The sequence below is a fragment of the Esox lucius genome, chromosome 10 (genome assembly GCF_011004845.1).
Source record: "Esox lucius isolate fEsoLuc1 chromosome 10, fEsoLuc1.pri, whole genome shotgun sequence".
Classification (NCBI taxonomy): Eukaryota; Metazoa; Chordata; class Actinopteri; order Esociformes; family Esocidae; genus Esox; species Esox lucius.
This window is the reverse complement of record NC_047578.1, coordinates 10589886-10605077: the sequence shown is the minus strand read 5'-3', so window position 1 is coordinate 10605077 and position 15192 is coordinate 10589886. Positions and strand designations below refer to the sequence as shown.

The 15192-nt window shown below is 43.9% G+C and overlaps 1 protein-coding gene across 5 annotated transcripts in view; it reads right to left on the bottom strand.

The window, feature by feature from the left end:
• ripor2 (RHO family interacting cell polarization regulator 2) overlaps nucleotides 1–15192 on the bottom strand; it is a 46475-nt gene that overhangs the window by 19087 nt on the left and 12196 nt on the right. For 4 of the 5 annotated variants that reach the window (XM_010873391.4, XM_010873393.5, XM_010873395.5 and 1 more), the window contains exons 2-3: nucleotides 1588–1708; nucleotides 224–379 (exon numbers count right to left, since the gene is read on the bottom strand). In XM_010873391.4, the coding sequence (XP_010871693.1) occupies nucleotides 224–379; nucleotides 1588–1708 (277 nt within the window). Of the gene's footprint in view, nucleotides 1–223; nucleotides 380–1587; nucleotides 1709–3946; nucleotides 4468–15192 lie in introns of those variants that run through there. The other variant, XM_020050316.2, reaches the window with a different exon arrangement.

The following is a 15192-nucleotide window of genomic DNA, read 5'->3' as shown; positions in this document are numbered from 1 at the left end:
CGTATGCGATAAATGGAGCGGCAACATACTAACTGATATTCACAATTGATAGTAAACTGTACAGTGTGTGTCTATGTTACACTGTTATAGACTGTATGTGAGCCAACCAGATCAAAGACTGACTTACACAGAGGCAGGAAATGGGGGTGTTAGATGTGTGTTTCCTGTGCCTGCACGCACGTGCCAATACAGTGTGTGTGTGTGTGTGTGTGTGAATACTCACTCCAGGCCTTGTTTCAGGGTGCCATACACCTCCTCCACCCTCTTGGGCTGTGGATCTCTGGAGCCACTGCTGGCCTTGTGCCCTGACAGATGGGACTTCTTCGGCTTGGATGTGGGCTTCTTCTGCACTGCAGAGTTCCCCATGAACGAGTTACACCTGGACACAACGCACAAAACAGACTGGACGCTTTTCTTTGGGTTCTCAACAAAAGAAACAGTCACAAAGGAGGTCTTTTTTAGGTCAATACAGCAATTTGGACTCCTCGGTCCCAATGAGTCACGTCAATTTTCTTTTCATAGTTCAGCTCAGTGTACAAAAAGAAGTCCTATAACAAGCTCACATTGGAGAAGGTCCCATCAACCTGCTGACAGTCCCCGTGGAGACTATGTCGCAGTATACAGGAAGAGGAATAGAAACTGTAGCGTGGTCAGAGGCTAGTCTTCTGCTGGAGTGTGACATTAAAATACGTTTTCCAATATTGTTCACTCAAAAGACGGAAAACGGTTTTCCAGACTGACTGCCACACTGAAAATCTACCTGTACCTACACATCCCTCGAGTAGTGTAGATTAGAGGGAAACAGCAGATGTACGGCTCTAATAAGCCTTCCTTTTAAAAAGTAGAATTATGGGAATACAGCGACAGCAGGTTCCTCCACTGGAGAAGTCGGAACATATCACTGCATGCCTGCAACTCTGAGCTGACAAATCCAGGCCAGCGTGCAGAATGTGGGGGTTCACGTTTCGCTAAGTAGGCGCACGCGCACGCGGCCCTTTCGCACCCTCATTATCTCAAGAACTGTGCATGTGAATTATTTTTTGTCAGTAACTCACTCAGCTGATTTTTGTAAATCAATTACTACAGCCACATTTCTCTTTTAATGTGGATCTTTCACCGCTTCACTGAAAAAGTCTATGGTATTAGAGTTTAAAGGGGTTACCCACCCAGAAAAAGACTGCTATATTCTTCTATTCATCAGAACGATTTACTCAGGACTGTTGAAGCCACCAACTGTCCTATTAACAATCACCCATATTAGCAAGCATATTTCATTTCAAACTTCATATTTCCCTAGAATAGGCTACTTTTTGTAATGAACAATTTCAGCTAAATGCCTGTGATAAATATGGTTAATATTTCAAAGGGAAGAATTCACCCTTCGGCCTAATATAAAAGAGAAATATAAACCTGCGCTTCAGCACACATTTAAGGTGAGTTTAGTGTTTTTTCCAAGGTACAGCCACAACAAACGTCAGATGGTGTCATCACATATCTGATGTAAGACAATGGTAACAAGCTACGATTGTAACCGGGGAACGGCACACTCTGTCCAGCTCCATGACAACGTCCTCCCCAGTCCCTTACCGTGAGCGTCGCTCCTGTAGCGTGCTGAAGCCGGCGAAGGACTGGCTCCGGATAATCCCATTGGGTCCCCCGGGAGAGTGGGTTCCGGCCGCCATGATCTCTGGGACGCGGGATGACACTCCTGGAGAGAACGCGAGGAAGAGAGACCGAGAGAGAGAGATTGAGCAATGGGCTTCAGTAGTGGAGGAGACTAACAGAGAAATATATCAATGAGGCATACAGTGAAACTGAGTAAGGGGAAAGGTATGTTTTGTAACTTATTCAAGGACAACAGTAGTCATGGGTGACAGTACTCAGGGCCCTGTATGAGTCGGTACGTTTAAATGACAGGACGCGTGTCAGAGAGTGGAGACAGACATGTAAAAACATGAATGTGTTTTGCAAGTCTGCATTAGTTACTGTAGATGGTTAACTCTTTATCTGAGATATAACGCCAAGGTGACTAAGCTACAAATAAACAACCAATGTCAGTCAGCCAAATATCATCTGAAGATAGCTAACTAGTTAGCTAAGTTAGTTAGTTAACTATTTAAGATATGATAAATACATTTCTTTCAACTTATTTGGTTTGTTAACTAGCTAGGTGGCCTCTTCGCAAGATCAGACATACATCACAGCACAGAAAATGAATTCCCTTTTTAATCACGTGAGTAGGATTATGAGACAGTTGTAAAATGTAAAGAGCTGTATTTCAGTACAGCATTGCCTGGTATGATACGGGAACAGTATGACAATCTGGACACAGATACTCCAATACAGAGCAACTGACAGTTACGAGAGCCTATATTTTCTCACTGGATACCCCCAAACCAGTTTAGCGTGTCAGTTCTGTAACGTCGCCTGTCCTTGATCAGTGACAAGCCTTTCTTCACTTCAACTTCCACTGTGCACCCTATATAACCCTCTTCTCCGTTTCACTCTTTTCACAGAGAAACCAAGGCCGGGATGTTGTTGTGTTCCCAGTGACACATTAGTGGCGTTGCTCACACATCACAGATAATTGATAGAACATTCTAGGAAGTGGGGACAGGCTAGCATTCTGGAAACCAGACATCGACTGTTAGATCTACTCCATTTTTATATCTGGTAAACCTGGGCTGTCAGCTCATCAGACATCTAATAGAAGGCTCAAAAAAGAAACGCACAGGAAGTGGACGAATATAGCACTGACAGTGTTGTTTAACAGCTAACACTGAAGATGGATAAATAAAAACGAGCCGTCGTTGATCCATCTATATATAGATAGATACGTTTATATTTATCTATTTTACACTAAATGACACTAGACAATAGAAGCAGTAGTAAATAGTAAATTACAGTTAGAGAGACATTCCTCTGATCGCGCTGTTGTATCCCTCCGCCACAGACTAATGTTGACAGCCTTGGTAAACAAACGCCGGACGCCTACAGCAACAAGTCGGCTCAGCCATGCAAGAGCGAGGCTCAACGTGAATCCAACTGTATTAGAACTAGAGCTAGCAGACAACACAGCAACAGCTATACATCCCTGTCTCACCCGGGAATCTGAGCTGGAGCAGGTAGAATCCGAATTCAGGTCAAATACAACCGAAGACAGTCAATACAGGAATTGACATTTTTATAAAATAGATTTTTTTTTTTTTGTGAATAATTCCAAAAGATAAAAATCGATCTTTAAAGAAACATTCAAATCACCTCCATAATTGAACAGACCCAAATATTGTCCTACACAGCGTCCAGACCACCAGACAAATGCTAGGAACTATAATGTGAAATGTAAAGCGATGGTAACAATAGAAGATTGTAACCCTAACCACCTCTGCAGGTTTGTATGAGAACAGGCGTTCCAGGAGCGAGATGCAGCACACGCCACTTGGCCCTCCCACCCTGCAACAAAAGCTTATAGGGGAGCCTTCGACCTGCAGTATCCGGCAACTTGACACCGTGCCTGGGTACAGAGAGATGTGACAGAGATACGGAGATCGGGGCCGAGGGCCGCACAAAAAGACCTGCGCCACATGGGTTGTTTTACTGTGGAGGGACAATAGCTAACGGGTCTGTTATGGGGAAAGGCTAGATGTTGTTTTACAGCGCAGGGACAATAGCACACAGATCCGATATGACCTCATCTATCTATAGTGCACACTTCAAAACTCACAGTGAAGCTGGGTCCTATTCAAAAGGGAGGGCTGATTTAGAATCAGCTCCAGTCTCCAAACAAATAATGAAATTAGTCAGGATTCGAAAGGTAAACCTGATCGTAGAGATCCTTTGTGCGTGGCAGCCCTGACGTGCAGCTGACTAGAACGCTGGTACAAAGGTCGATTAGGCCTAGCTGCAAGTGGCTGTGATGACCACTCAAATATTCAAAACCACTTACATAAGATCTTATCATCATCTAATTGGCAGCAGTTGGCATCTGTTCAAAGATACCACGCATACGAGGACCCAACTGCTTGACCAGAGATGGACTCCATCCAGGTGTTCGTATAAGAGTATTGGAAATTGAGCTAGAAACTTAAGATATTTTAAGATGAATCTTTCCGGTCCCCTGGAGTCCTTGGTTTCCACGCAACAGTAGAAAACGTAGGATATATTTTGCCGGCTTGATGTAAAACCGGGTGCTCCTCACAGTGATTCACACTGCCCTGTCGTATATAGACTGTTCACCCAGCTGAAGAGGAGGCTGGAGGATTGGTAACTAAATGACAGAGCCTTCGTCCTCGTCATCCAGGAAAACACTTGAAAAGTAATTTCCGTGAGAAGGAGTGGAAAATAAAAGCCTTGTGTATGGACACACAAAGACTGACGATGACTCAGAACAAAATGAACAGAAAAGCTTCAGCGTCAGTTGGCCTTAACACCCCTTCCATACATCCCCACATGGAGAGCAGTCCGCCCGCTCAGTGGGAGTATACAGTGTGCTTACACTTTTAGGGTATGGCAAAAACCGGTAGTACCGAACATATGTCAAACATCTCTAAGCACTCTCAACATAAAAACAAACCACACGACTAATTGAAGTGTCTAAGGTCAGGAGGGTAGACCAATCAAAAAGCAGGCCCCTCACACAGAGGAACACTGCAGAAAGATAAACAGCTCTTAGTTGAACAGGAGTCCAAGCCTTCTCTCCCACAGTTCAGCACCACCCCTCTGTTCCCTCCATTCCAATAGAGATCCTTTCATTCAACAGAACACCACTCTTCCTGAATCCTGATGCATTCTGGGAGGGAGACGGGGTGTCCTGGTGAATGAGGCTGCCACTCAGTCAGTCAGGCTATTCAGGGCTTTTCAGTGACGTAACCTTGGGGGACGGGGGAAGGGGGCTCTCATGGGCCTGATCTCGGCCATGCACGGGGGGATGGGGGGGGGGGGGGGGGGGGGGGCGGTGATGCAATGACTGACAGAAGGCACAGAGGAGCGCTGCGAAAGGAACTGGACACCCAGCATGGCAAACACCCAGGAATTACATCATGACAACTGGACACATCCACACACCAATGGAAGATGCAGGTAGTGTGTGTGTGTGTGTGTGTGTGTGTGTGTGTCCAGTTGTCATGATGTAATTCCTGGGTCTTTGCCTTGCCTGAAAATTTTATAAGCTTGTATAAATGAGTATCCATGGCAACTGTGGATAATAAGGAATGTGTTATGTAAAACACAATTACGGGTTACTGTGTCTCTGATGTATATACGCACCCACACCCCCACACCTTCAGCCTCTTTCTATTTCTGTTAAGGTTCCAGTACAGTTGGCAGTTTGTGCCTGTTGGGCTCGTTCCGTCCTCTCGGTGGTTAATGTACACTATATTTGTCCTTGGGTCAATTCGAAGTCTAATAAACCAGTCTAACCCCTTTTATTGCGATTGGTCAATTTCAGCAAAGTTTCTTCCTGTCAGTAAAGCTCGATGTGCCTCCTACCAAATTATCTCCGCCTACTGTCCCACAGTGATAGAGACTTTTCACTGTTGTTTTAGTTTTTTCCAGGAAATGCCGTTTGAGCGAGTATCAGAGCAAACATTATTTTTCACGCATTCTAAAAGAAGTGTGCAGCTCGGTTTACAGTCAGGGTCAGGCACGATTACAGCCCTCTTGACCGGACTGCCAACGAGGCGGACCAGGCCTGGGGACACAGGCTGTGTTTTGTCTCTACGAAACGTCCACGACAACCTCAGAGTCATTACCACACTTGGCCCAGGCGGAAACCAGTAACCACTATGATCTCAACTATATTCCTTGGTCATCCAGTCGACAGGGTGGCCTTAACTCAATGAACCCCATTCAGAAGACCAGTTAGCAAGGCCTCACTCACAGCCCTGTAAACAGGTGCACAGCCCTGCTCAGAAATGGGTTAGCCTAGCATGTGAATAAAAGAGATTAATACCACGATGGGAAACAGCGTTTTAATTGGCTAGATTCCTGTGCCCTACTGACCAATGAGTAAGGCCAAAACCACTCCTACCCCCAAGTCACACTGAAACAAGTTTCACGTTTTATTTTGTTAACAATATTGTCTAGATACATCTAGTATCCAAAAAGTAGAAAATAAATAGATCTTCAGTATCCCCAAAACCCTCTGAGGAAGAGAACTTTGCACATTTATTCCCAGGATGTTTTAGAAGTGTTCTATTCATAGCGTGATGGTGGCTTTCTCAGCGGAACACGACAAAGGACCAAGCCAGTGAAAGACAGAGGATGGGAAAGAGCGTGTGAATCTGAGGCTGTAACAGAGTACAAGCACAATGGCTGTTTACTATTTCACAGCAACTCAGACAGGCTAAGCATTTTAAGGAAATGTGCTCTGGTGTGTTTTTGCTGCATGTGTGCATTTGTGAGCACATGCGTCTTTATTCCGGAAAACAAGAAACACTTAGCAAGTGACTTTCCTTAAAAAGCATTAGAATGCCTAACACGCTAAGTGAGGAAAAACATTTCAATGAAATTGGCCCACTGAGGGCTGTAAAAAAAAAAAATGCTACACTGCTTTAAAGTGGGTTCATAAAGTTTTTTACCATCATTATTTTCAGCTCTCTTACTCTGTTGGTGTATTGACCAAAGCTACATTTATATTTGTTGTGAATAAGATGCTAACAGGAACAAGCACTAGCAGTCATCGTTCCACTAAAGGTACTTTTCATTCAGGATGTGTCAACTTAAAGATCCTTTATAACAGGTCATACAGGCTAAAGTAGTAGAATCTACCAGACGGTTTAAAACTAAGAGGATATGGGTATGGATTGTGGAATGTAAGTAATGTGGTATGTAGGGGATATGAATGTGGTATGTAGGGGATATGAATGTGGTATGTAGGGGATATGAATGTGGTATGTTGGGGATATGAATGGACTATGAAATCTACATACTGAAGGCATCCCTCATGTGCACTGCGGTCTGAGGCTGCATAGCACACTGATTCCTATTTTCAGTGGTCAAGCACATCATGTCATGCAAGTACTCATGTATGCATGGCACCTTTTCTGGCGGTTCATCAAGCTTTAACCTTCACTGATTGGATTTGTGTGGTCTAGACTGTGTCATGAGTCATAGAACAGGGAAGGATTGATAGTATCTAACTAGGAGTCAGCTGAGAGTCAATTAAATGACATGATTCAATTATTTCATTTAAGATGTGCCTTTGGGGTGGAGTAAGGCAACTAATGTGGGGAGAAAAAGTACCTAATGAGGGTAGGTGTGTGTGTGTGTGTGTGTGTGTGTGTGTGTGTGTGTGTGTGTGTACGCATTAGGACATCGGCAATCAAAATCAGAGAGGTTGAGCGCTGGTCACAAGCAAGCATCATTAGCCTAAGAGATAGAGGCTCAGCACAATACCCAAAACTAACCATGACGGACTGAAGCACAGCCCAACACATCAACATAACCAACAACATAGTACCAGAGGATTACTGTTAAAGAGGAAGTGAGAGACACAGAAATGTAGATGTAATTTGAAAACCACCGTGACATATTAAACACGGCACCAACCGTAAATGTAACCCGCAACATTTTGGGAAATTTCAACAGCCTATCTCAACCATGGATTTAGAATGCCAACTGCACCAAATGTAAAAAGGCAAACAGATGCCCAAAGACCGTAATCTGTTGATCTGAATGTTTAAATGTCACGCCACAACCTATCCCAAACGTCTCTCTGCCCATCATGGATGATGCTCCTGACCTAGAATGAAATCAGAGGACTAATCGCAATACAACAGCTTGTGTGAAGAGCAGCTTTCACAACCACGCACACCAGGAGTTAAGGAGAAATGGCAAGACCCGCACCAGAAGACAGGTCTTGATCTTCTACGCTTTTCGACCTGCTGGGAGTCTCTGCAATGAAAGATCCTAATTGTGTATTGGACTTTAGTTCAACACTGAAATGTAAAAAAAAAAAAATCATAACAGGAAATTTATGAGAAAAAAGAAGTTCATGACATTGCTCAGAATTGAAATATCAATAGTAAGTGGAATATGACAAGAATCGCAACACTGACGGAAAAAGGGGACATTATGTAGGTCAAGTCATGGCATGTCTATGATGAAACTAATTAAGGTGATCCACTGTGTTTTTGGAGCCTTAGTAGGCAATAGGAATGATCCGGAAAACCGATATTTATAGAACAGGGGAGGTGGGGAGAAGAGAAAATGGGGGAGGGCAGGACATTCCTATATGTGTAGGGACACGACTATGACCAGCATAAAGCTGGGGGGCTGCAGGATAATGACATGTACAACTCAGTCTACACAACTGGTGCTCCAATAAAAGGCTTTACAAATGAAAGGCCTGCATAAATAAAGAATTGCTAAAATAAGTTACATCTTAAATTGTTTGGGGATAATAAAAATATTAAAGAAGAGACATTGTGATTTTTTTTGACAATGTAAGGAAGCAATTCAATTTATTTGCTACGGAGGTCATAGTGAATTTTGTTTATGTCTCGTCTATTTTAACAACAACATTATGAACAGAGTAACAACATATTCCCACAGCGGGAGGAAGAGATTAAAAATTCTAAGAATATATGAACTTGCAATTGTCGCAGAGGTAAAAACATGCAGTAAACTCACTACACAGTTAACTGGATGTGTTGTGGAGCAATCCAAGAGGTACCTTTTGGAAGCCTGGACCCAGAATGTGGGACCCGAAGCAGAGGTCCTGTGTTCCAACCAGGCATGAGCTTAAATCCAGGGGTTGTGGTATATGCAAAGTAACAATGTGACAAATGTTTCTAAATATACTGTCAGAGATAAAGTACAGTTATAGTTACATTCCCCGGATAACGTTTAATGGAAGACGCTAATTTCCACAGTTCTGCTAATTATGGTTATGCAATCGACTTATTGGTGAAAAAAATGAGTCTTTTACCACTGAGTGACGTAACTGGAGCCTGATTAAATTGAACTGGATTGAACCGAATTACGAGCTCCTTGCCCCACTAATACCACTACCCAACGCCAACCTGCAGCGAACTGCTCAGCATGCCAACATGCGTTTCAGATATTAGGAAGTGGATGACAGAGAGCTCTTAAACTCTAGAAAAACAGAAATGCTCGTTTCAGGAACAACGAGCATTGTTAGCAGATCTGTGAACCTCAACGGCTGTATGGTCGTCTCCCAAAAAACTGTAAGAAAGCTTGGCGTTACCCTTGAATCTGACCTCACCATTGATGAGCATATAACATTTCTCAAGAGGTGCTTATTTTCATCTTCGAAAACCATTGCAAAAATCTGAAACTTTCTATCAAAAACTGATGCAGAAAAACTAATCCATGCTTTCGTTACTTCTAGGCTAGATTACTGCAATGCTCTTCTTTCCGGTTACCCTGACAAATCAATAAATAAACTTCAATTAGTGCTGCACACAGCTGCTAGAATCTAGAACAAAACAATTTGAACACATTACTCCTGTACTAGCGTCCTTACACTCGCTGCCTGTTAGGGTTAGGGCTGATTTTAAGGTTTTACTGTTAACCTATAAATCAATATAGGTTAACATGGACTTGCTCCTACTTACCTTGCTGAAATGATACAGCCATACATACCTACACGTAGCCTACGATCGCAAGATGCAGGCCTTTTAATTGTACCTAGAATTTCTGAATAAACAGCCGGAGGCAGGGCCTTCACTCATAGAGCTCCACTACTGTGGAATGGTCTGCCAATAAAGGTTAGAAAGGCAAACTCAGTGCAAACTTTCAAGTGTCTACTAAAGACTCATCTCTACAGCACGGTTTATGATTAGGTGTAACCTGGCCCGGGGGCGTGAAGGTGACCAGAAGGCTTGATACTGTCCACCCTTGCTGCCTTGCCAGGTGGGCTATCGTCGCCACTGGGATGCCCTCCCTCCAATGCCTTTCGGGGGAAGAGTCACTTGCTTGTTGTTGTCTATCTGTTGCGCACTTGGTCTGTACTCTGCTGGCAATACCCAGCCCTCATTCAGGGTGGTTGCGGTTGGTGGGTGTCCCTTCGGTTGATGCCTGGCAATGTGGGTGGATTGATTTCCTGCCTGTTGCGCCCTGTCCGGGACCTCCCCCAGGTAGGGCCACAGTGTCGCCGGACCCCCCCTTCTCAGTTCCAAGGTCTTACGCTGCTATATACTATTGTGCCGGGGGATTGGGTCAGTTCTCCTTCTCCACTATAAATCGTTGTTGATGTGAGGAATGCATTTTCTGAATTTTCCCAGTCTCCTCCCATTTTAAACTTTAGGAGGACATGAGGTCTTGTTCCATACCTGCGGAGTAACTGGTTTGGGGGGCCCGTTGTTGTCCCTGTCCTTGTCCATCTGGTCATACTTCTGACCTAGTCTAAATTTAAATAGACTCTGGATTTAGACCACATGCATTTATTAATTATTCCAATTGGACTCTTAATACAGCCAGAAGAGGACTGGTCACCCCTCGGATTCTGGGTCCTCTCTAGGTTTCTTCCTAAAATTCAGCCTTCTTAGGGAGTTTTTCCTAGCCACTGAAATTCAACACTACTGTTTGCTCCTTGGGGTTTAAGGCCGGGTGTTTCTGTAAAAGCACTTTGTGACAGCTGCTTTTGTAAAAAGGGCTTTATAAATAAATTTTATTTATTGATTGAAATCCTCTTTGGGCTGGGAATTTACAGTAAATGTTCATGCTTTATACTGTATACACTGTAAATACTTAAGAAGAAATATGAGGACTGAAGAAGGACAGGAAAGGTGGAGACAGTGGTTGATCATTTATGGGATACAGTGGATATAAAAAGTCTACACACCCCTGTGAAAATGCCAGGTTTTTGTGATGTAAAAATGAGACATAGATAAATCATGTCAGAACTTTTTCCACTTTTAATGTGACCTATAATGTGAACAATTCAATTGAAAAACAAACTGAAATCTTCGAAGGGGAACATATTAAAATAAAAACCTTACAATTACATGGTTGCAAAAGTGTGCACCCCCTCTTATAAATGGGGATGTGGCTTTGTTCAGAATTAACCAATCACATTCAAACTCACGTTAAATAGAAGTCATGACATACCTGCCATCATTTAAAGTGACTGATTAATCACAAAAATAATTCAGCTGTTCTAGTAGGATTTTCCTGACATTTTCTTAGTTGCATCTCACAGCAAAAGCCATGGTCCGCAGAGACCTTCCAAAGCATCAGAGGGATTTCATTGTTGAAAGATATCAGTCAGGAGAAGGGCACAAAATAATTTCCAAAGCATTAAATATACCATAGAACAGTGTAAAAAATATGGCACAACAGAGACATTACCAAGAACTGAACGTCCCTCCAAAACTGATGAAAAGAAGAGAAGAAAACTGGTCAGGGAGGCTTCCAAGAGGCCTACAGCAACATTAAAGGAACTGCAGGAATTTCTGGCAAGTACTGGCTGTGTGCTACATCTGACAACAATCTCCCGAAATTCTTCATATGAATGGGCTAAGGGGTAGGGTGGCAAGACGGAAGCCTTTTCTTACAAAGAAAAACATCTAAGCCCAGCTGAAGTTTGCAAAAACAAACATTAAGTTCCCCAAATGCACGTGGGAAAATGTGTTATGGTCATAATTCCAAAAGGTATGTTTGGTGCAAAAACAACACTGCACATCACTCAAAGAACACCATACCCAGAGTTAAGCATGGTGGTGGCAGCATCATGCTTTGGGGCTGTTTTACTTTAGCTTGAACCAGGGCCTTAGTCAGGGTGGAGGTAATTATGAACAGTTCCAAATACCAGGCAATTTTGGCACAAAACCTTCAGGCGTCTGTTAGAAAACTGAAGATGAAGTTCACCTTTCAGCACGACAACGACCCAAAGCACACATCCAAATCCACAAAAGCATGACTTCATCAGAAGAAGATTAACGTTTTGGAATGGTCCAGCCAGAGCCCAGACCTGAATCCAATTGAACATCTGTGGGGTGATCTGAAGAGGGCTGTGCACAGGAGATGTCCTTGCAACCTGACAGATTTGGAGCGCTTTTGCAAATAAGTATTAGTTTAAGGGCGTGCACACTTATGCAACTAGGTAATTGTTTTCAATTACATTTTCAATTGAATTGTTCACGTTATAGGTCACATTAAAGGTGGAAAACATTGACATGATTTATCTTTGTCGCGTTCTTTTACATCACAAGAACCTGGTTTTTTAACAGGGGTGTGTAGACTTTATATATCCACTGTATGTATTTGAAGCCAGTTGTTCAGCTGCTGGCGGCTCAGACTGCGGATCATCCATGTGAACCCAGCCACCAGCTGTTAGCCAGTTGCCTGTATAGGAAGAGCAGTAGCAGCACATCTGGAACCAGTCAGGGGAGTTCCTTCTGTAGCAGCTGGTATTCTATATATTATAATGAACATACTGGTGTCATGCATAGCGGCCTTATAGTCACTTGGCGTGTGGGCCTGTACACTAAAGGTCGCTGGTAAGAAACTCTGATCCAGCGAGGGGAAACAATTTTCGCATTGCCCCTTGAGCAAGGCAAGTAACCCAAATCGCTCTGGTATGTCACTTTGGAAAAGAGCATCAAAAATATGTTAACGATAACTTCCCTGAAAGAAGAATATTGTTTTGGAGAAAAATTTGATTTTGGAAAGCAACAGAGAATGAAAAATATTTGAAACCGTTTTGTTTTATCACCTTTGAGTCGCTTTAAAGTCAATATTGGCATTTAGGAAGAGTTTAGTATGTCAGAGTGACCTAGAAAAACAGACGCAGAGACCCTCACACAAAAACCCTGACAGAGTGATACAGCCTCAGCATCATCGGTCCTAGTAGTCAATCTCTTGGTGTCACTCAAACATGCTCCATGTTTCCAAGTCAAACTGTTCTCGGGCTGGGTCTGAAATGTCATGACTGGGTCTACATGCTTTCTGACCAGAGCCCTTTGGAGAGTGGAACAGGAAGCTGTCTCGGATGCATCCTAGAGGCAAATACATCCCTCTCCATATATCCATGGCACCAGCAGACAATTCTACTGAATCTAAACCCCCTCCAGCTTCCAGCTTTTCACAACTGGGGGTCCCATTTGTAGATGCAAAAACACAAGAAACCACGCAGATTATGAGATGATGTACTGAACCATTGAAACAGGCAGAGGTTGGCATCTGGACCAGAGGTAGGGGCCATATGGGCACTGTGTGTGTCCCCCCAAAGGGATTAAAGCCCCCCCACCCCCCATTGGCCTGGAATGACAACACACATCTGCTGATCTGCACAGAGATAAGGGAGGAGAGGAGAGAGGGGGACCTCCCCCACTACCATCACCCCACATCCATTTCCAACTTTATCTAGGACCCAGGGACAGAACACAGCCTTAGGATGAACCAGTTGCCCTTTCACTCACAGCATCTGCCACAATATGGTCACACACACATGCACGCACGCGCATTCGTTTACAGAAGACCACCATAGCTCAGGCAATCAGTTTAGTCACACATCATTGATGCTTGCTCGAGTAGGCTTTACACATAAATAAGCATTCAACTTCATGACTACCATAAAATAAAATTGCCATTGCGAGAAATTAGGTAAGAGTAGAAAAACCAATATCCAAGTCACGTTTGCAGTCAGATTCGTTGGCCATGGCTGAAGACATCACTTGATGCTATCTCTCCCAGACACACAACATCACAAGCTTGGGTGAACTATGGATGACTGTTTATGACTTCATTCAGACCTTCCTTCTCTAGAGGCTGGGAGGCAAAGTGATTAGGGGAGGAGGGGAGGGATGAGGCGTGGAAGTGTTTGTGTGTGTGTGTGTGTGTGTGTGTGTGGATTCCATCCTCTCTCACACGCCTTGTTCTGCGGGGCCTGGGTAAGGACAGCTGCGAAGTGAAGAACCTTTAATCTGGGGCCTTGTGCTGCACCCCCACAACCTCACCCTTTCAATTCCCCAACACACCTCCACTCACCTCCCACACCTCCTCTAAATTCCCCTCCATGTCTTCTGCAGCATTGAAGCAGCCCCTCCAGTGTCCCACCTCCATGATGGCTCATAATAGCCCCACCTGAGGGAGACCAGAAGTTCCCTTTCTCATCCCAGGATTCCCCAGACCCTGCCTATCCTTTACTGAAAATTCCAATCCTCTGCTCTTCTCCCGTTCCCACCACAACCCTCTTCTCGTCCCCACCTCAACTCTTCCTGCTGTCTCACAAGTGTCGCATCCCAACAGGAAAATCTGAATTTCTCATCATACTTCCACCTCTATACATTCCCTCCCCTCCCAAAGTTCAAACTACTGTCTACCACTCCCTGATTTGGACGTATTTTTAGATGTATAGCATTCCCCTCACCTCCCCTTCTTCACTACGGTCTAAGCAGCCCCTCCAGTGGAATGTCCGAAATGCCCCTTCTGCCGCCATCCCCCTGCTCACCACTCCCCTCCCTGGAGAGACACCTCCCCCTCGGGGATACCCGTGTCAGGGCTGGACGTGTCAAAACATGACGCAGAAAGACAGGCCTGAGGAGGGATCAAAACAGGGTTGAAATTCAACACTACTGTTGTTTGCTCCTTGGGGTTTAAAGGCCGGGTGTTTTGTAAAAGCCCATTGTGACAACTGCTGATGTAAAAAGGGCTTTAATAAATACATTTGATTGATTGATTGATTGATTTACATCTCTGGAGCAGATCACCCATACAGATAGTCAGTTGAGGTCACTGTAGATCCTGGTCACTTACTGATTACAGTCTGGGAGAATGAAGCCTGGATTAATCCAGGCTGATGGTAAGGTGTGGAAGGACTATGGACTTGTGTTTGATTAGCATGGGGGGGGGGCATTATGAAATTATACACCCTCACTACTGTAAGTAACTCTGTAAACTAACCTCCACAAAGATGCTATAGACTAAACACAAACACCAAGTGTGGTCCTAATAAATAACTACAATATTACATATTCCTAATGTTGATATCACAATTGAGGATGTGATTTGAAACCTTGTTTTGCATTTGAGGAATTTGGTGAGCAGCATTTAAGCTTTGAGATGTCCAGTTTGGCCCATTCAGGAGCCAGAAATGTGTAGGAGATTGTAGGAATCAGTGTGTTCCCAGCCAGGAGGTCATCTTTACAACATCGCTGGCCACATTGTGGGCTGCACGCCTTATGAAATGACTTTCAGCTGTGAAAACTAAACGCCCTCCTTTCTAAA